The sequence below is a fragment of the Bufo bufo genome, chromosome 3 (genome assembly GCF_905171765.1).
Source record: "Bufo bufo chromosome 3, aBufBuf1.1, whole genome shotgun sequence".
Classification (NCBI taxonomy): Eukaryota; Metazoa; Chordata; class Amphibia; order Anura; family Bufonidae; genus Bufo; species Bufo bufo.
Genome location: NC_053391.1, coordinates 269967890 through 269990629, shown reverse-complemented (window position 1 = coordinate 269990629; position 22740 = coordinate 269967890). Strand labels below are relative to the sequence as shown.

The 22740-nt window shown below is 44.2% G+C and overlaps 1 protein-coding gene across 1 annotated transcript in view; it reads right to left on the bottom strand.

Annotated features, from left to right (window-relative positions):
* The window catches only part of CEPT1 (choline/ethanolamine phosphotransferase 1), a 326348-nt gene that overhangs the window by 106015 nt on the left and 197593 nt on the right, over positions 1 to 22740 (bottom strand). Inside the window, exon 4 of the mRNA XM_040424136.1 lies at positions 17214 to 17355. Coding sequence (XP_040280070.1) covers positions 17214 to 17355 — 142 coding nt within the window. The remainder of the gene's footprint in view (positions 1 to 17213; positions 17356 to 22740) is intronic.

Below are 22740 nucleotides of genomic sequence, written 5' to 3'. Positions count from 1 at the left end.
ACACTGACTTTTGTGTAATCTGACAGCAGCGCAATGCTCGATCGGTTGGTCCACCTGGAAGGTAAAAAAAACAAAACAAAAAAGAAAAAACCAGGCAGCAACACAATAAATTTATTAACTTTATAATAACTTTTGAACAGAACATATAAACTTGTGAACTGAACGTTAACTTTTTGGCTTACCGGTGATTTATTTTTTAATTTTTTTTTACCTTTATAGGACAAACCTCTCCTTCCCCATGGGACAATGTGCAAAGCGCAAATCGCCCAAAGATGTGGCGAAGTACATTATGCACTTTATCCCAGGTGAAAGGAGAGGTTTGCAGTAGCTGTGAGTGTAAGGGCCCTAATAGCCCTGTGTGCCTGTCCTGTGAGATGCAATCCCTATGCTAAGTGTACCTGTGTGTGGTACTTCTGGAAACACTCTCCAAAGCATAGGGCAGGGTGGTCAGGGCAGTCAGGACAGAAATAGCGGGTGTCACGCCTCATTCCACTCCTGCTACAGACACGACATCTTTTTCGGGGTGACGGTTGGGTTGAGGTACCAGGAACGACACTGGGGAAATGTCGCTCGTGTAGACGGCTAACTACACTGGTGGTTGGGGCCACGGAACCTCCTGGATACAGGAGGTTCGCGATGATCTCTTCCTGAAATTTGAGGAAGGATCCCGTTCTCCCAGCCTTACTGTAGAGAACAAAACTATTGTACATCGCCAATTGAATCAAATATACAGACACCTTCTTATACCAGCGTCTGGTGCGTCGGGAAACTAAATAGGGAGCCAACATCTGGTCATTGAAGTCCACCCTTCCCATGAGCGCATTATAGTCGTGGACTGAGAGGGGCTTTTCAATGACACGGGTTGGCCTTTCAATTTGTATTGTCGTGTCTGCGTGAATGGAGGAGAGCATGTAAACGTCACGCTTGTCTCTCCATTTCACCGCGAGCAGTTCTTGGTTACACAAGGCAGCCCTCTCCCCCCTTGCAAGACGGGTGGTAACGAGCCGTTGGGGGATGCCCCGGCGACTAGGTCGCACGGTGCCACAGCAGCCAATCTGTTGTAGGAACAAATGCCTGAAGAGTGGCACACTTGTGTAAGAGTTGTCCACATAAAGATGGTACCCCTTGCCAAATAAGGGTGACACCAAGTCCCAGACTGTTTTCCCACTGCTCCCCAGGTAGTCAGGGCAACCGACCGGCTCCAGGGTCTGATCTTTTCCCTCATAGATCCGAAATTTGTGGGTATATCCTGTGGCCCTTTCACAGAGCTTATACAATTTGACCCCATACCGGGCATGCTTGCTTGGAATGTATTGTTTGAAGCCAAGGCGCCCGGTAAAATGTATTAGGGACTCGTCTACGCAGATGTTTTGCTCAGGGGTATACAAATCTGCAAATTTCTGGTTGAAGTGGTCTATGAGGGGCCGAATTTTGTGGAGCCGGTCAAAAGCTGGGTGGCATCTGGGACGGGAGGTGCTGTTGTCGCTAAAGTGCAGGAAACGCAGGATGGTCTCAAAACGTGCCCTGGACATAGCAGCAGAGAACATGGGCATGTGATGAATCGGGTTCGTGGACCAATATGACCGCAATTCATGCTTTTTAGTTAGACCCATGTTCAGGAGAAGGCCCAGAAAAATGTTAATTTTGGAAACTTGGACTGGTTTCCACCGGAAAGGCTGGGCATAATAGCTTCCCGGGTTGGCTGATATAAATTGAGTGGCATACCGATTTGTTTCTGCCACGACTAAGTCCAAGAGCTCCGCAGTCAAGAACAGCTCAAAAAATCCCAGGGCCGAACCGATCTGAGCTGTCTCAACCCGAACTCCAGACTGGGCGGTGAAAGGGGGAACTACAGGTGCGGCTGAAGTTGGTGACTGCCAATCAGGGTTTGCCAGCACCTCAGGGATTCTAGGGGCTCTACGGGCCTGTCTTTGCGGTGGCTGCGACGGGGTAACTACTGCACGTGCCACCGTACCAGCCTCAACTGCCCTTCTGGTGCTCGCCACTTCACCATGTTGTACGGCAGTGCTGCTACTAGGTCCAGGGAGGGCTGCGCTGCTGGTGTATGCCTCACCACGTAATCCGACAGTGCCAGCCCCACTCTGCTGCTCTTGAAACGGATCCTGCACAACCTGTGGTCTAGCGACACGGGGCCGGGTACGCCTGGTGCTATCAGGGACCTCAACCTCCTCGTCCGAACTTTGGGTCAGACTGCCACTGCTTTCTACAGGTTCATATTCTGACCCGCTAGATTCGTCAGATGAGGGTTCCCATTCCTCATCCGACTGGGTCAGAATCCTGTAGGCCTCTTCAGAAGAATACCCCCTGTTTGACATTTGGACTACTAAATTTAGGGGTATTCCCTGAGACTACCCAAGAAAAAAAGCAAGCCTGTCTTACAAAGGGGAGGCTAGCAAAGTACCGGAGGCCGCTGAGATTGATAAAAAAATATCAAAACTGATTTTTTTTATCGCCGCAGCGCTTGTAAAGTGATTGTGCAGTGATCAAAAAATAATAATTTTTTTGTCACTGCGGCGGGGCGGGCGTGGGTGAACGCACGTGTGGGCGACCGATCAGGCCTGATCGGGCAAACACTGCGTTTTGGGTGGAGGGCGAGCTAAGGTGACACTAATACAATTATAGAGCTGACTGTGATCAGTTTTGATCACTTACAGATACTATAAAAGTACAAATGCTGATTAGCGATACGCTAATCAGCGAATAAGTGACTGCGGTGCGGTGGGCTGGGCACTAAACAATCGCTAAACTACCTAACCAAGGGGCCTAAACTAACCTAAAACCTATCAGTCAATACCAGTGAAAAAAAAAAGTGACAGTTTACACTGATCACTTTTTTCCTTTCACTAGGTGATTGACAGGGGCGATCAAGGGGTGATCAAGGGGTTAATTCGGGTGATGGGGGGTGATCTGGGGCTAAGTGAAGTGTTTGGTGCTACTCACTGTGATCTCTGCTGGGACAAACCGACGAAAAGGACCAGCAGAGGAGCAGACAAGCCATTTAACACATCATATTAAAAATATAATGTGTTATCTGGCTTTTGATTCGATTTTTAAAAAATCATCAGCTTGCCAGCCACGATCATTGGCTGGCAAGCTGATGACGTGACCCCCCTCTAACTTTGCCGGCCCGCGCATCGCTTTTGCCGGCTTTGAGAGAAATCTCGCGTCTCGCGAGATGACGCGTATATGCGTGACTCTGCGCAGGGCTGCCGCCTCCGGAACGCGATCCTGCGTTAGGCGGTCCGGAAGCGGTTAATAAACTTGCAAACCATTTTAAAATTCTATTTTCAATTTCTCTTCTCATTATGGGGCATGAAGTGCAGATTAAATGTGGGGAAACTTGATATATATATATATATATATATATATATATATATATATATATATATACAAACCGGATTCCAAAAAAGTTGGGACACTAAACAAATTGTGAATAAAAACTGAATGCAATGATGTGGAGATGGCAAATGTCAATATTTTATTTGTAATAGAACGTAGATGACAGATCAAACGTTTAATCCGAGTAAATGTATCATTTTAAAGGAAAAATACGTTGATTCAAAATTTCACGGTGTCAACAAATCCCCAAAAAGTTGGGACAAGTAGCAATAAGAGGCTGGAAAAACTAAAATTTGAGCATAACGAAGAGCTGGAAGACCAATTAACACTAATTAGGTCAATTGGCAACATGATTGGGTATAAAAAGAGCTTCTCAGAGTGGCAGTGTCTCTCAGAAGCCAAAATGGGTAGAGGATCACCAATTCCCACAATGTTGCGCAGAAAGATAGTGGAGCAATATCAGAAAGGTGTTACCCAGCGAAAAATTGCAAAGACTTTGCATCTATCATCATCAACTGTGCATAACATCATTCGAAGATTCAGAGAATCTGGAACAATCTCTGTGCGTAAGGGTCAAGGCCGTAAAACCATACTGGATGCCCGTGATCTCCGGGCCCTTAAACGACACTGCACCACAAACAGGAATGCTACTGTAAAGGAAATCACAGAATGGGCTCAGGAATATTTCCAGAAACCATTGTCAGTGAACACAATCCACCGTGCCATCCGCCGTTGCCAGCTGAAATTCTACAGTGCAAAGAAGAAGCCATTTCTAAGCAAGATCCACAAGCTCAGGCGTTTTCACTGGGCCAGGGATCATTTAAAATGGAGTGTGGCAAAATGGAAGACTGTTCTGTGGTCAGACGAGTCACGATTCAAAGTTCTTTTTGGAAATCTGGGACGCCATGTCATCCGGACCAAAGAGGACAAGGACAATCTAAGTTGTTATCAACGCTCAGTTCAGAAGCCTGCATCTCTGATGGTATGGGGTTGCATGAGTGCGTGTGGCATGGGCAGCTTGCATGTCTGGAAAGGCACCATCAATGCAGAAAAATATATTCAGGTTCTAGAACAACATATGCTCCCATCCAGACGTCATCTCTTTCAGGGAAGACCCTGCATTTTTCAACAAGATAATGCCAGACCACATTCTGCATCAATCACAACATCATGGCTGCGTAGGAGAAGGATCCGGGTACTGAAATGGCCAGTCTTCAGTCCAGATCTTTCACCTATAGAGAACATTTGGCGCATCATAAAGAGGAAGGTGCAACAAAGAAGGCCCAAGACGATTGAACAGTTAGAGGCCTGTATTAGACAAGAATGGGAGAGCATTCCTATTTCTAAACTTGAGAAACTGGTCTCCTCGGTCCCCAGACGTCTGTTGAGTGTTGTAAGAAGAAGGGGAGATGCCACACATTGGTGAAAATGGCCTCGTCCCAACTTTTTGGGGATTTGTTGACACTATGAAATTCTGATTCAACATATTTTTCCCTTAAAATGGTACATTTTCTCAGTTTAAACTTTTGTTCCGTGATTTATGTTCTATTCTGAATAAAATATTAGAAGTTGGCAGCTCCACATCATTGCATTCAGTTTTTATTCACGATTTGTATAGTGTCCCAACTTTTTTGGAATCCGGTTTGTATGTATATATATATATATATATATATATATATATATATATATATATACACAGGGAGTGCAGAATTATTAGGCAAGTTGTATTTTTGAGGATTAATTTTATTATTGAACAACAACCATGTTCTCAATGAACCCAAAAAACTCATTAATATCAAAGCTGAATATTTTTGGAAGTAGTTTTTAGTTTGTTTTTAGTTTTAGCTATTTTAGGGGGATATCTGTGTGTGCAGGTGACTATTACTGTGCATAATTATTAGGCAACTTAACAAAAAACAAATATATACCCATTTCAATTATTTATTTATACCAGTGAAACCAATATAACATCTCAACATTCACAAATATACATTTCTGACATTCAAAAACAAAACAAAAACAAATCAGTGACCAATATAGCCACCTTTCTTTGCAAGGACACTCAAAAGCCTGCCATCCATGGATTCTGTCAGTGTTTTGATCTGTTCACCATCAACATTGCGTGCAGCAGCAACCACAGCCTCCCAGACACTGTTCAGAGAGGTGTACTGTTTTCCCTCCTTGTAAATCTCACATTTGATGATGGACCACAGGTTCTCAATGGGGTTCAGATCAGGTGAACAAGGAGGCCATGTCATTAGATTTTCTTCTTTTATACCCTTTCTTGCCAGCCACGCTGTGGAGTACTTGGACGCGTGTGATGGAGCATTGTCCTGCATGAAAATCATGTTTTTCTTGAAGGATGCAGACTTCTTCCTGTACCACTGCTTGAAGAAGGTGTCTTCCAGAAACTGGCAGTAGGACTGGGAGTTGAGCTTGACTCCATCCTCAACCCGAAAAGGCCCCACAAGCTCATCTTTGATGATACCAGCCCAAACCAGTACTCCACCTCCACCTTGCTGGCGTCTGAGTCGGACTGGAGCTCTCTGCCCTTTACCAGTCCAGCCACGGGCCCATCCATCTGGCCCATCAAGACTCACTCTCATTTCATCAGTCCATAAAACCTTAGAAAAATCAGTCTTGAGATATTTCTTGGCCCAGTCTTGACGTTTCAGCTTGTGTGTCTTGTTCAGTGGTGGTCGTCTTTCAGCCTTTCTTACCTTGGCCATGTCTCTGAGTATTGCACACCTTGTGCTTTTGGGCACTCCAGTGATGTTGCAGCTCTGAAATATGGCCAAACTGGTGGCAAGTGGCATCTTGGCAGCTGCACGCTTGACTTTTCTCAGTTCATGGGCAGTTATTTTGCGCCTTGGTTTTTTCCACACGCTTCTTGCGACCCTGTTGACTATTTTGAATAAAACGCTTGATTGTTCGATGATCACGCTTCAGAAGCTTTGCAATTTTAAGAGTGCTGCATCCCTCTGCAAGATATCTCACTATTTTTGACTTTTCTGAGCCTGTCAAGTCCTTCTTTTGACCCATTTTGCCAAAGGAAAGGAAGTTGCCTAATAATTATGCACACCTAATATAGGGTGTTGATGTCATTAGACCACACCCCTTCTCATTACAGAGATGCACATCACCTAATATGCTTAATTGGTAGTAGGCTTTCGAGCCTATACAGCTTGGAGTAAGACAACATGCATAAAGAGGATGATGTGGTCAAAATACTCATTTGCCTAATAATTTTGCACGCAGTGTATATATATATATATACACACACACACAGGCGCGCGCGTTCACAGGAACTGCAGGTAAGCGAGTGGATCTACAGCCTGCCAGCTGCGATTGTTCGCTGGCAGGCTGTAGATGCGATTTTTTGAACCCCTAACAGGTATATTAGACGCTGTTTAGATAACAGCGTCTAATATACCTGCTACCTGGTCCTCTGGTGGTCCCTTTTGCTTGGATCGACCACCAGAGGACACAGGCAGCTCTGTAATAGGTAGCACAAAACTACACTACACCCTCCCCTGTCACTTATTAACCCCTGATCACCCCATATAGACTCCCTGATCACCCCCGTGTCATTGATCACGGATCGGATCCGCAAAACACATACGGACGTCTGAATGGAGCCATACAGGGGGGTGATCACCCCATATAGTCTCCCTGATCACCCCCCTGTCATTGATCACCCCCTTGTAAGGCTGGCTCCATTCAGAGGTCCGTATGTGTTTTGCGGATCCACTGATACATGGATCGGATCCGCAAAACACATACGGACGTCTGAATGGAGCCTTACAGGGGGGTGATCAATGAAAGGGGGGTGATCACCCCATATAGACTCCCTGATCACCCCCCTGTCATTGATCACCCCCCTGTCATTGATCACCCCCCTGTAAGGCTCCATTCAGAGGTCCGTATGTGTTTTGCGGATCTGCTGATCCATGGATCGGATCCGCAAAACACATACGGACGTCTGAATGGAGCCTTACAGGGGGGTGATCAATGACAGGGGGGGTGATCAATGACAGGGGGTGATCAGGGAGTCTATATGGGGTGATCACCGCCCTGTCATTGATCACCCCCCCCCCCCGTAAGGCTCCATTCAGACATTTTTTTGGCACAAGTTAGCAGAAATAGATTTTTTATTTTTTTTTCCCTTGCAAAGTCTCATATTCCACTAACTTGTGACAAAAAATAAAATCTCACATGAACTCACCATACCCCTCACGGAATCCAAATGTGTAAAATTTTTTAGACATTTATATTCCAGACTTCTTCTCACGCTTTAGGGCCCCTAAAATGCCAGGGCAGTATAAATACCCCACATGTGACCCCATTTCGGAAAGAAGACACCCCAAGGTATTCGCTGAGGGGCATATTGAGTCCATGAAAGATTGAACTTTTTGTCCCAAGTTAGCGGAAAGGGAGACTTTGTGAGAAAAATTCTATGAACTCGCCATGCCCCTCATTGAATACCTTGGGGTGTCTTCTTTCCAAAATGGGGTCACATGTGGGGTATTTATACTACCCTTGCATTTTAGGGGCCCTAAAGCGTGAGAAGAAGTCTGGGATCCAAATGTCTAAAAATGCCCGCCTAAAAGGAATTTGGGCCCCTTTGCGCATCTAGGCTGCAAAAAAGTGTCACACATGTGGTATCGCCGTACTCAGGTGAAGTTGGGGAATGTGTTTTGGGGTGTCATTTTACATATACCCATGCTGGGTGAGATAAATATTTGATCAAATGCCAACTTTGTATAAAAAAAATGGGAAAAGATGTATTTTGCCGAGATATTTCTCTCACCCAGCATGGGTATATGTAAAAAGACACCCCAAAACACATTGCCCTACTTCTTCGGAGTACGGCGATACCAGATGTGTGACACTTTTTTGCAGCCTAGGTGGGCAAAGGGGCCCACATTCCAAAGAGCACCTTTCGGATTTCACAGGGCATTTTTTATGTATTTGGATTCCAAACTACTTCTCACGCTTTAAGTCCCCTAAAATGCCAGGGCAGTATAACTACCCCACAAGTGACCCCTTTTTGGAAAGAAGACACCCCAAGGTATTCCGTGAGGGGCATGGCGAGTTCCTCGAATTTTTTTTTTTTTGTCACAAGTTAGCGGAAAATTATTATTATTATTTTTTTCCTTACAAAGTCTCATATTCCACTAACTTGTGACAAAAAATAAAAACTTTCATGTACTCACTATGCCCATCACGAAATACCTTGGGGTGTCTTCTTTCCAAAATGGGGTCACTTGTGGGGTAGTTATACTGCCCTGGCATTTTAGGGGCCCTAATGTGTGAGAAGTAGTTTGAAATCAAAATGTGTAAAAAATGCCCTGTGAAATCCGAAAGGTGCTTTGGAATGTGGGCCCATTTGCCCACCTAGGCTGCAAAAAAGTGTCACACATCTGGTATCGCTGTACTCAGGAGAAGTTGGGGAATGTGTTTTGGGTTGTCTTTTTACATATACCCATGCTGGGTGAGAGAAATATCTCCGCAAAAGACAACTTTTCCCATTTTTTTTATACAAAGTTTCCATTTGACCGAGATATTTATCTCCCCCAGCATGGGTATATGTAAAATGACACCGCAAAACACATTCCCCAACTTCTCCTGAGTACGGCGATACCAGATGTGTGACACTTTTTTGCAGCCTAGGTGGGCAAAGGGGCCCACATTCCAAAGAGCACCTTTAGGATTTCACAGGGCATTTTTTTTTTACACATTTTGATTTCAAACTACTTCCCACACATTAGGGCCCCTAAAATGCCAGGGCAGTATAACTACCCCACAAGTGACCCCATTTTGGAAAGAAGACACCCCAAGGTATTTCGTGATGGGCATAGTGAGTTCATGGAAGTTTTTATTTTTTGTCACAAGTTAGTGGAATATGAGACTTTGTAAGAGAAAAAAAAAAATCATAATTTTCCGCTAACTTGTGACAAAAAATAAAAAGTTTTATGAACTCACTATGCCCATCAGTGAATACCTTAGGGTGTCTACTTTCCGAAATGGGGTCATTTGTGGGGTGTTTCTACTGTCTGGGCATTGTAGAACCTCAGGAAACCTGACAGGTGCTCAGAAAATCAGAGCTGCTTCAAAAAGAGGAAATTCACATTTTTGTACCATAGTTTGTAAACGCTATAACTTTTACCCAAACCATTTTTTTTTTTTCAAAGACATGTAGAACAATAAATTTAGAGAAAAATTTATATATAGATGTCGTTTTTTTAAAAAAAAATTTACAACTGAAAGTGAAAATTTCGTTAAATTTCGATTAATAACAAAAAAAGTTAAAATGTCAGCAGCAATGAAATACCACCAAATGAAAGCTCTATTAGTGAGAAGAAAAGGAGGTAAAATTCATTTGGGTGGTAAGTTGCATGACCGAGCAATAAACTGTGAAATTAGTGTAGTGCAGAAGTGTAAAAAGTGGACTGGTCATTAAGGGTGTTTAAGCTAGGGGGGCTGAAGTGGTTAATCTCCAGACAGCCACATTTCAGTCCCCTTACTGGGACTTGTCACTGCTTGCGAAAAGTCCCAGTAAGAAGACTGAAACGTCGCTGTCTGGTGATTAAAGAACATGCTTTTTAATTTACTTTGGGAGTGCCGTGGAATTTTTCCTTTTTGTTTTATATGTATACAGTGGTCCCTCATATATGTATACATATAAAACAAAAAGGAAAAATTCCACGGCAGTCCCAAAGTAAATTAAAAAGCATGTTCTTTAATCACCAGACAGTGACGTTTCAGTCCTCTTACTGGGACTTTTCTCAAGCAGTGACAAGTCACAGTAAGAGGACTGAAACGTGGCTGTCTGGAGATTAAAGAACATTCTTTTTAATTTATTTACTTACTTTGGAAGTGCCGTGGAATTTTCCCATTTTGTCTTTTTGGTTGGTGGATCGCCTCTTCAGCCACTGGCACACCGCACTTATTGGACCGCTGTGCTGCTCATACAATATATATATATATATATATATATATATATATATATATATATATATTTTTTTTTTTTTCAGCACAAGATTACAACATAAAATGTGAGTTTGAAGACTTTCTAAATGCATTGTAAGTTATTTCATTATAGTCATCTATACACTTTCTTTCTGCCGACATCCCCACTATCATCATGGGTGACTTCAACATCCCTATTGACACCTGCCACTCGGCCGCCTCTAAACTACTATCACTCTCTTCCTCCTTCGGCCTACCATCTGTTCCCTCCAAAACCCAGATGCTGCTACCACCCTATATAACACCACATTAAGTACAGCTCTAGACACTGTAGCCCCCCTCACACACAACAAAACCCGAAAAATTTATAGACAACCCTGGCACACCAACCTGACCAAAAAACTCAGACAAGCGTCCAGGGCTGCTAAGCGGCGATGGAAGAAATCCCATTCTAAAGATCATTTCGCCGCATACAAGCAATCCCTCCTCATATTCAAATCCTCACTCGCTGAGGCAAAACAGGCCTACTTCTCATCTCTCATATCTTCCCTGGCCCACAGCCCTAAACAACTTTTTAGCGCTTTTAACTCTCTTCTCCATCCCCCAGCGCCCCCACCCTCTCCTCTCTTCTCAGCTGAGGACTTTGCCAAATATTTCAAACAAAAGATAGTCAACATCAGAGTAGGCTTCACTACACAGTCCCCACAGACCCTCTAACACAACTGCTCGGTCCATAACCTGTCCCCTCCCTACTTCTCTGAGCTACTTTCCCGATACACCCCCACACGCCCTCTCCGATTCTCACAAGACATCCTTCTCTCCTCTGATCGCCTCTTTCCACAATCGACTCCAAGATTTCTCCCGTGCATCCCCCATACTCTGGAACTCGCTACCCCAACATATCAGACTCTCACCTACAGTGGAATCCTTCAAAAGAAACCTGAAAACCCACCTCTTCAGACAAGCCTACAACCAGTGACCCTGCTGCCTCTATACCGCCACAACCAACTTCACCCGCACCTACTGTGTCCTTCTCCCATACCATGTAGATTGTAAGCCCTCACGGGCAGGGCCCTCTCTCCTTCTGTACCAGTTTGCAACTCGTCTTGTTTATGATTAGTGCAATTGTATGTATGTATGTATACCTCTTCTCATATGTACAGCGCTATGGAATGAATGGCGCTTTAATAATAAATAATAATATTATTATTATTATTATTATTATTAATACAGGAAAGTGCAATATTTGTATTCCGATCACTGAACTAGCCCCCAGGAGTCACGTACAGGTGTTGCAAGTGCACTTAGGGAGTGAATGACTCAGGAGTGTACAGTGCTGGGTTTAAAAAGCTCAGGGTTCATGCGCTCCTGAGATCAGCAGTTCCCAGCCACCACCTGAAGTATCCACAGTGCTTTGGAGTCTCTGCAATGAGAATCCTCTTGTAGAAGGAGCATCTATTGATAGTACCTGCCCACTAGACTTGACTAGTAGATTATGGGACCTTCCCCTATGCTGAAAAGGCAGGGGTTAAATAAAAAAATTTCTCCCTCATATTTTCTTCTGTTTAACCCCTGCCTTCCTCCCACACATCCCTCAATCTGATCTCGCTATATTAACCCCTTAGGCTGCATTCACACGTCCGTGGTGTGTTGCGGACCCGCAAATTGCGGGTCCGCAACACACCAGCTCGGCACCCCCATAGAAATGCCTATACTTGTCCACAAGCTGCAGACAAGAATAGGACATGCTCTATCTTTTTGCGGAGCTGCGGACCCAAAATCGGGGCCGCGCTCCGCAATTGCGGCTGCAGACAGCACACTGTGTGCTGTCCGCATCCATTCCGTCCCATAGAGAATGAATGGGTCCGCACCCATTCCGCAAAATTGCGGAAAGGATGCGGACCCATTTTGCGGACGTGTGAATGGAGCCTTACTGTCACAGTAAGCAGATAAAAAGCCCTTGCCATACAGCTGCAGTAGTTCAACCTTTCAGCTACAAGTCCTTAATTTGCCAACAGACTGCTGTAATCATTCTTCTACTAGCCAGCTAATAATTTCTTATTCTGCTGTATTCAATACAGCAACTCTACAGTTAACCCTTGCCTTGTCCCTTAAACCTTTCTTCTGTAAAGTTAAAGAGAAAGTTAGATTCATAGGTGGAGGAGGGGCCATTTATGTATATGTAGTTTACGTAAGGCTACTTTCACACTGGCGTTTCTGGGTCCGCTTGTGAGATCCGTTTCAGGGCTCTCAAAAGTGGCCCAAAACAGATCAATTCAGCACCAATGCATTCTGAATGGATAAGGATCCGTTCAGAATGCATCAGTTTGGGTCCGTTCTGCCTCCATTACGCTCTGGAGGCGGACACCAAAACGCTACTTGCAGTGTTTTGATGTCTGCCTGACGATGCACAGCCAATCAAAGTCAATGGGGACGGATTCGTTTTCACTGACACAATAGGGTGCAATTGAAAACGGATCCGTCCCCCATGACTTTCAATGTAAGTCAGGATGGATCCATTTTGAAAGAATAACGCAAACGGATCCGTTCTGAACGGATACAAGTGTTTGCATTATTGGTGCGGATCAGTCTGTGCAGATACAAGACGGATCCGCACCGAACGCAGGCGTGAAAGTAGCCTAAATTGGCTTGGTAACTATATTTTCTGGGTGTAAAAAAAAAGATGGATTAACATGGCCCAACTGTCTGGTAGATTATCGGGAACAAACGTTTCTGCCCGACAAAATCTGCCCATCTAATGCCTCATTCACACGTCAGTGTTCGGTCAGTGATTTCCATCAGTGATTATGAGCCAAAACCAGGTGCGGCTCTAAACACAGAACAGGTGCAGATCTTTCCCTTATACCTTATGTCTGTGGAGGCTCCAATCCTGGTTTTGGCTCACAATCACTGATGGAAATCACTGACCAAAACACTGACGTGTGAATGAGGCATAAATGTGCCGCCGATCACCAGGTAAACAAGCGAAAAGTCTTGTTCATCACGTAACCCGTTGTTCGTGCAGGCACATCAATTATCGTTTCCGGGCAGCAGATCGTGCTGTCTAACTAGCGATCTGCTGCCCAGAAACAATGCAGCTCTATGCGGACGAGTGATTGCAATGGCAATCCTTCGTCCTCATACTGTGAAGGAGATCACTGCATGTAAATGCAGCGGTCTCCTTCACTGAATAAGCAGCTGACTGTCAGGAAGGAACGCTTCCTGACAATTGGCTGCTCCTACGCCAGTGTAAATCTGCCTTTAGTGTGTAATTAGTAATAATACATATACTAAACTGTGAAAAAGTTTTAGGCAGGCGTGGAAAAATGCTACAAAGTAAGAATGCTTCTAAAACAGAAGTATTAATAATTTATTTTCTATCAATTAACAAAGTGTAAGGTAAATGAACAAAAGAAAAATCTAAATCAATGTTTGGTGAGACCACCCTTTGCCTTCAAAACAGCATCAATTCTTCTAGGTACACTTACATAGTTTTTGAAGAAACTCAGAAGGGAGGTTGTTCTAGAACTAACCACATGATATGTGGATGTAGGCTTGCAAAAATCCTTATACAGGGCTCCAGATGGCGACCAAAATGGTCGCCAATGGGACTTAAAATTTGCAGATGGCGACAAGACTTTTTAGTCTTGTCGCCATTTGCGACTGTACCGCCGCGCTCCTGTGCAGCCTAAGTTCTCTTCAGTAGCACAGTGGAGAAGGAAGGAGTCCCTCCCTCTCCACTGTGACGTGGCCGCCACTACCACCAATGGGGATATAGCAGGGAGGAGGAGGGGAGGAGCTGTCGCCACTGCGCCACCAATGAATGTAAAACATAAGTATAGGCAGCGGTATCACAGACCCGGCCTCAATAACAGGGCATGCGATACGCGACAATTAACCCCTCAGGTGCCACATCTGAGGGGTTAATTGCCACAGATCACATGCCCTGTTATTGAGGCCGGGTGCCGGGTCTGTGATACCGCTGCAGACAATTGTATAAAGGAGTTAAAGAGGACCTTTCATGGGTCCAAAGAATATGAACTTAGTAGCAGGCTGCATAGAGCGGCGCCCAGGGATCTAAGTGCACTTACTATTATTCCTGGGCGCCGCTCCGTTCGCCCGCTGTGGTCCCCCGTATTTTCAACATTCAGAGCAAGGAGGAGGAGACGCCAGTGTCTTTCCTTCTCCCTGACAGCAGCGCTGTCCAATCAGAGCTCAGGAGTTATTTTTTTCTCCCTGGCTCTGAGCTCTGTGCTGTGATTGGACAGTGCTGCTGTCAGGGAGAAGGAGAGACACTGGCGTCTCCACCTCCTTGCTCTGAATGTTAAAAATACCGGGGGCCACAGCGGGTGAACGGAGCGGCGCCCAGGAATAATAGTAAGTGCACTTAGATCCCTGGGCGCCGCTCTATGCAGCCTGCTACTAAGTTCATATTCTTTGGACCTACGAAAGGTCCTCTTTAATTACATTCATTGGTGGTGCAGTGCGCCCCCCGCAAAGCCTCGTCCCCCCCCCCCATTATCACTTGCCACAAGTCCCCCCCCCCATTGTTATATGGTGGCCACAGGGTCCCATCCCCTCCAGTGGTGGCAGTGGCAGATTACACTGCTGGGGCTCAGATCGTTACCATGGCTGCCATGTTCAGCTCCCTGCTGCTGTGTGCACAAAGCCCAGGGCAGCAGGGAGATGTGTGAGATCCTATTCACCCTGATAGAGCTCTATCAGGGTGAATAGCACAAGAGATGAAAAGATCCAGGTTCTAGTCCCTAAGGGAAGAAATGGTTATTAAATAAAAAGCTTAAAAAAAACACCAAAATACTAAAAGTTTAAATGGCCCCCTTCCCAGTTTTACATAATTTTTTTTACAAACAATAAAGAATAAACACATTACATATCGCCACGTCCCAAAAAGTGTGAGCTATTAAAATATAAAAAAATATTTCCGCTCGGTGAAGGCCGTAACTCTAAACCACGTAATTCGCCATTTTTAGTCACCTTGTCCCCCAGAAGATGTCCCTGGATGCGAGAGGTATGTGGTGCTGTTTTCTCCTATATGTAGTGCTGGCCCACTACTGTGACCTGCGTCTCATCTTCTCAAAGTCCTTTTTTTTTTATTATATGCATTTTAAATTTGGCGACTAAAAGAAATGTAATTTGGCTCCTAAATTTTTTAGTTTAGGAGCCAATGGCTCCTGGTCATTTTTTTTGTCTGGAGCACTGTTATATCTTTTCATGTAACCCCAGAGATGATGGCGAGTTCAGGGCTTTGTGGGAGGCATAACTTCACTTCCAGGACTCCCTGTTCTTCTTTACACTGAAGATAAATCTTAAAATCGCTTGGTCATTAAGGCCTATCTGAGCCTTTAGAGCAGGAGAGCCAAGCCTCAGCTCTTCACTGCATGGGAGACCTATACAGCGTGTTGACTGGTCCACTCTAAAAAAGGTGGTGACCCAGCTTAAAGACCCTAAGTGACCTCCGTAAAAAGGCGTATGGGTGCTCACTAAGGGGTTAATGACATTGGCTGTATGGTTGTGACCATTGTTCTGCTGCAGAATAAATTTGGAGCCTCCCCGATGATATTGTATGATGGATAAGTATCTGCTCGTATTTCTCAGCATTGAGCACATCATTAATCCTGACCAAATCCGTCACTCCATTTGCTGAAATGCAGCCGCAAACGTGCAAGGAACCTCCACCATACTTCACATGCCTGCAGGCACTCATTATCGTACTGTTCTGTAGCATTACAGACTTTTTTTTTGGGGGGGGGGGGGGGGGGGGGGAGTGTGAGAAAGAGAAGTGTTCTACAGATATGTGCTCTGAACATTTTAGGTAGGTTGTAGTTCATGGTCAGGAGGAATTTGAGTTTGTCTTTTCATAATTTATAGCAGTACAACAAAGAGAAGTTTTCCTCAATTGATATCTAGAATAGCTTAATACTTAACTTTTCATAATCCGTTTAAAAAGATATTATACAAAAACACAAACATTCATAAAAGTGCAAAAAGCTGCTCCAGTTCACTTAATAAATGGAATGGTCTTACTGCAACTGTAGAGTGTATAAGGACAAGAGCAGATGGATTGTCAGAGGGATTCACACAGAGCCAGTATGCTTACCCTGATGTGCCCCTATTTGGCCTACCGTAATCTTTTCTGTATGCCCAGGTAGTGGAGCACCTGCCCTGATAAGAGCGACCTCTCTGAGCCCTCCCTAATATTTAGCTAAAAAGCTCTCTACATACACCCTGGTGCAGCTGGTGCCGGCTATGTACAGGATTCTCCACAGAGATGTATAAGCCTGCGAGTCAAACTATGTCCTGAAGTATTCCAATGGGTGGTGAACCCAAAATCATCAGGGGGCATCCCAGGAATTGATCATTTAAAATGTAAAGTATCAGCCTTAGTATGGTATATAAAAGGGCTGTAGGTGTAGGGACCCCAGAGCGTATGGCTCAGCATGTGAGGGCAAGGTGCTGAAGCAAGTGTTATAATTAACATTTTTTCTGGGATCTAAAATATTTTGAATGGGGATACACAACTTCCAGACTTTAGTAACATGACTTGAATGAAGCAATGTGGATAAAGGACTTGGTCCCAGTATGTGGATAGGAGATAACGTTATCTAACTGGAATTCCCCTTCCCATTTAAATAAATAGTGCGGCTCGCTGTGTTCCAAAAACCTGGCCACTGTATATAGGTCAGGTATTCTGATTTCAGCCATGAATGGAGGAAATGGTAAAACCTGTGTAAGATTCTACCATGAAAGAGATTTCATATAAATTTGCTCAGGTATAAGCTGTGTTAAATTAAAAGATCTTTTACAATAAATATCTACAAATTCATTTAATGATTTAATTTAACGACAGTTAAGTAACTTACATTCCAAACCGCAGCATTCCAGACACATATGTTTGCCAATGGGCACAGTAGAACATGAACATGCCTGCAAAGCAGCAGAAGAACATCCAGTCTGGGTGTGTACCAAGCTGTACTGCAATACATGTTCCCAAAACCACGAACACTGAAATACATAAAATAAAATATACATGAATATTAACATGTCACAAACATACACGTAGCCATAATGTTGCAGTAAGCTGGCACGGTCAGCACACAGTGGACAGAACTGTCTGGCAGCTTTTGAGAGGTGGGGTGCTAGATGACTGACTATGACCTAGCCAGGGTATGGCTTATTAATACATAGAACCTGGACAAAGCCTTTAAAGGGGTTGTGCAGTGGTATAATATTGATTACCTATCCTCATCATAGATCATTAATATCAGATCAGCGAGAGTCCAACTCCAAGAATCAGCTGTTTGAAGGGAAATATTAAAAAAAGGTTTTGGGTTCTCAGAATATTCAAAGAAAATTAGAATTTTTTTCAAATGCTTTTATGTTCTAAAAGTAGTAAAATATAATAGAAAAATGACATACGTTGTTACGTAATTTTTAGTGCATAGTGAATGCTGTAATAACAAACCCAAATACCTTGATGAAAATGAGTTTTCTTTCCTAATTTTACCCCACAGAGAATTTTTTTGCCTGTTTTTCCAGTACAAGATACAGTAAATTAAATGGCATCATTAAAAAAATAAATTAACTTTTCCCACACAGAAAATAAGCCTTCATATGGCTAGACTCCTGACATTTTTGTAAATATTTTCTTATATCTTTTAATGGGACAACCCTGAAGATACGGCACTTTGATACTTACCCAGTTTCTGGCACCCGCGTCTCTCCGGATCCCTGCACGTCTACTGGCTGCATCTCCCCGTCACGTGAATCAAAACATCTGGCAACGAAAGGGGGGGGGGGGGGGGAGCCAATAGCAGGCTGCGACTGTGACTGGGTAAGTATCGTCTATAGGAGGGACCCGGGCATTGTGGGGGGTATTTGTACTATTGGATAACCCCTTAGATACAGTGTTCAATACTGGAAAGAGGACATGGCTAAGTGGAGATAGTGGAGGAGCTACTAAGGAGCTAGGGAATGCCTCTCTTGGTGCCCTGAAGAAATATATGTCGGAAACAGAATTTCTTATTTAAAAGGGGTATTCCGGTAACCATAAATATAACTTATGATTTAGACTAATTCATCATCAATAATTACCTAATATAATGTAAATTTTACATATTTACCATTCAGTAGTTATAAAAGATTTTCTCCTCTGCTACCCACTGTGTTTCCTCATAAATTACCATGGCATCGACCTGTAGTTCTGAGCCTTTGTCAGGTCGAGCATGCTCAGTGTGTTGCTATCAATTCTCTAGGTAAATGTCTCGGGAAACAAAAGGGAGTGTCAGTGTGCTGGTGATTACTGAGTAGAGGGGGCATGACTGCACTGTGATATCAGGCAGCCAATCAGTAAACATCAACACTCATGAACAAGCACAAACTCACAGCAGGAAAGCAAGGGATTGTGGGGATTTTAAGTTTTGTGAGGGAAGATCAGGCGCTGCCGCCATGATAATCTGGGTGTGTTGCAGGCTCACACAGGAGCTAGACAAAGGGATTGCAAGGTAAATTGAAACTCTGGTTATAAATATAGGTATGGGATCTGGTTGGGTCACAGCTTGCAGTCTTAATGCAGTTCTACAAAAATTAAGTTACTTTACCGGAATACCCCTTTAAGTGACAATTGTAACAATTTGATCAGATGGATCAACACTAGCAAGCAGTATGCCTGGTTTAATAGGGTAGATCATGCTGACAGTTCTTTAAGACTTGGATAAATGGAAATTGCACATATACAGTATCTCACAAAAGTGAGTACACCCCTCACCAGCCTCAACAAACAGCCATTAATGTGTAAACCAAATGGCAACAAAAGTTAGTACTTCCAGTATTAAACACTGTGCCTAAGGGGTTAAACGGGTTATCCAGTAGTACAAATACCCCCCACAATGCCCGAACCCTTCCTATAGAGGATACTTACCCAGTCAACATTGCGGCCTGCTATTGACTGCTCTCCCAGTTGCTAGATGTTTTGATCCGCAATGGGGAGATACAGCGATGGCCGTGCAGGGATCCAGCAGGAACCAGGTAGGTATTGTCTATAGGAGGGGCCCGGGCATTGTGGGGGGTATTTGTACTATTGGATAACTCCTTTAAGTGGCCAGGATCAGTGTCATCCCAGATCCAGGAAGCTAAAACAAGAGCTTTGCTGCCAGTCACAGCCAGGCCCGCACCTATGCCTGCCTGCCCAATGTTTGTACCACTGATGTACGGTGGATGTCAGGAATGAGTTTACTATACTTGGTGCTAACATATTCTTCAATGTACGCCAACATAGGTTCCAATACATTGGCAGTACTAAAACATTTTGAGCCAATGTGAACACAGATCAAACAATTAATACATGAAAGAAATGTATTAGAAAGACATAACAAATGCTCCTAATATATTTATTACAGTCAATCCAATCAAACAGGTCCCAAAACTAGACACTAACAGAGTCACAAATACGAAACCCAGGGAATCTTTCTGGATAAACAAATTACAGCCCTGTAATGAGCTGAATGAGATGATTGAATATAATGTATATCATACAGTGCCTTGCAAAAGTATTCACCTCCCTTGACTTTTTTCGTATTTTGGTGCCTCACAACCTGGAATTAACATGGATTGTTTGAGGATTTGCATCATTTAATTTACACAACATGCCCACAACTTTAAAAATGTTTGGTCTTTTTTTTAAATACACTGCTCAAAAAAATAAAGGGAACACAAAAATAACACATCCTAGATCTGAGTTAATTAAATATTCTTCTGAAATACTTTGTTCTTTACATAGTTGAATGTGCTGACAACAAAATCACACAAAAATTAAAAAATGAAAATCAAACTTTTCAACCCATGGAGGTCTGGATTTGGAGTCACACTCAAAATTAAAGTGGAAAAACACTACAGGCTGATCCAACTTTGATGTAATGTCCTTAAAACAAGTCAAAATGAGGCTCAGTAGTGTGTGTGGCCTCCATGTGCCTGTATGACCTCCCTACAACGCCTGTGCATGCTCCTGATGAGGTGGCGGACGGTTTCCTGAAGGATCTCCTCCCAGACCTGGACTAAAGCATCTGCCAACTCCTGGATAGTCTGTGGTGCAACGTGACGTTGGTGGATAGAGCGAGACATGATGTCCCAGATGTGCTCAATTGGATTCAGGTCTGGGGAACGGGCGGGCCAGTCCATAGCATCAATGCCTTTGTCTTGCAGGAACTGCTGACACACTCCAGCCACATGAGGTCTAGCATTGTCTTGCATTAGGAGGAACCCAGGGCCAACCGCACCAGCATATGGTCTCACAAGGGGTCTGAGGATCTCATCTCGGTACCTAATGGCAGTCAGGCTACCTCTGGCGAGCACATGGAGGGCTGTGCGGCCTTCCAAAGAAATGCCACCCCACACCATTACTGACCCAATGCCAAACCGGTCATGCTGGAGGATGTTCCAGGCAGCAGAACTTTCTCCACGGCGTCTCCAGACTCTGTCACGTCTGTCACATGTGCTCAGTGTGAACCTGCTTTCATCTGTGAAGAGCACAGGGCGCCAGTGGCGAATTTGCCAATCTTGGTGTTCTCTGGCAAATGCCAAACGTCCTGCACGGTGTTGGGCTGTAAGCACAACCTCCACCTGTGGACGTCGGGCCCTCATATCACCCTCATGGAGTCTGTTTCTGACCGTTTGAGCAGACACATGCACATTTGTGGCCTGCTGGAGGTCATTTTGCAGGGCTCTGGCAGTGCTCCTCCTGTTCCTCCTTGCACAAAGGCGGAGGTAGCGGTCCTGCTGCTGGGTTGTTGCCCTCCTACGGCCTCCTCCACGTCTCCTGATGTACTGGCCTGTCTCCTGGTAGCGCCTCCATGCTCTGGACACTACGCTGACAGACACAGCAAACCTTCTTGCCACAGCTCGCATTGATGTGCCATCCTGGATAAGCTGCACTACCTGAGCCACTTGTGTGGGTTGTAGACTCCATCTCATGCTACCACTAGAGTGAAAGCACCGCCAGCATTCAAAAGTGACCAAAACATCAGCCAGGAAGCATAGGAACTGAGAAGTGGTCTGTTGTCACCACTTGCAGAACCACTCCTTTATTGGGGGTGTCTTGCTAATTGCCTATAACTTCCACCTGTCGTCTATCCCATTTGCACAACAGCATGTGAAATTGATTGTCACTCAGTGTTGCTTCCTAAGTGGACAGTTTGATTTCACAGAAGTGTGATTGACTTGGAGTTACATTGTGTTGTTTAAGTGTTCCCTTTATTTTTTTGAGCAGTGTATATTTATTTATTGTGAAGCTAATAAAAAATACCGTATTTTTCGCCCTATAAGACGCACCTGCCCATAAGACACACCTGGTTATAGAGGGTGAAAATAGGGGAAAAATTTTTTGGGGACAAAAGGTGTGTCAAAACTTTTAATAAAATAACAGACCAATATTTTAAAAATGTAAACATTAACGGTAGTAACCAGCAGCATTAATAACCATCATTATTGACTTAAATGTCCAGGTACAGTACACCTCTATTCATCAGGGAACCCCAAAAACTCCTCATCACTACTGTCCAGGTTAATCGCACTCTGTGGCTCAGTATCACTAGTATCGCTGCCTTCAGATTCGTCGTACAGCATATTGTCCTCAGTGCCATCCAAGGCATTGCTAATGCCACACTTTTTAAAGCATCTGACGACGATTTCATCGTTGACTGCCTGCCATGATGTTTTCACCCACTCACAGACTTGGGTGATGGTGGGCCTCTTCATCCGTCCAGTGGGAGTCAGGTCATGGTTCCCAGCTGCCATCCATTTGTTCCATTCCTCCCTCATGAACACTTTAAATGGCTTATTAATGGAAACGTCCAGATGTTGTAGCTGGCTGGTAAGCCCCCCAGGAATTACCGCTAGATGGGTGTTCACTTCCTTAAATGTTGTTTTTGTGGATTCGGTGATATGTGCCCTAAAACTGGTCAAGCACTAGTAGGGCAGGTGTCTTCAGAAGTCCTCCAGTGCGTTTGGACCACACCTTTTCGAGCTATACTTTCATGCCATATTCGTCCATCCACCCTTTGTCGTGAACATGGACAAATCACTCCTCATGGGATCACCTCTTTTGGCATGGTCTTCCTTTTAAAAATCAGCATTGGTGGCAGTTTGGTGCCAACTGCGCAGCAGGACAAGAGAACCGTGTAATGCGTTTTCTCGTGTCCAGAGGTCTTCACAATTACGGTTTTTGCGCATCTCACATCGACTGTCCTATTCGATGGAACATCGAAGGTTAACGGAACTTCATCCATGTTCCCAATCTGGCCTATTTCATAGCCATGTTTCTTTCTTGAATCCAGCAAAAAAAATTGAAAAGAAAGAATCTTGGACTTTATTCTTTGGGCATTTTTTAGGCAATTC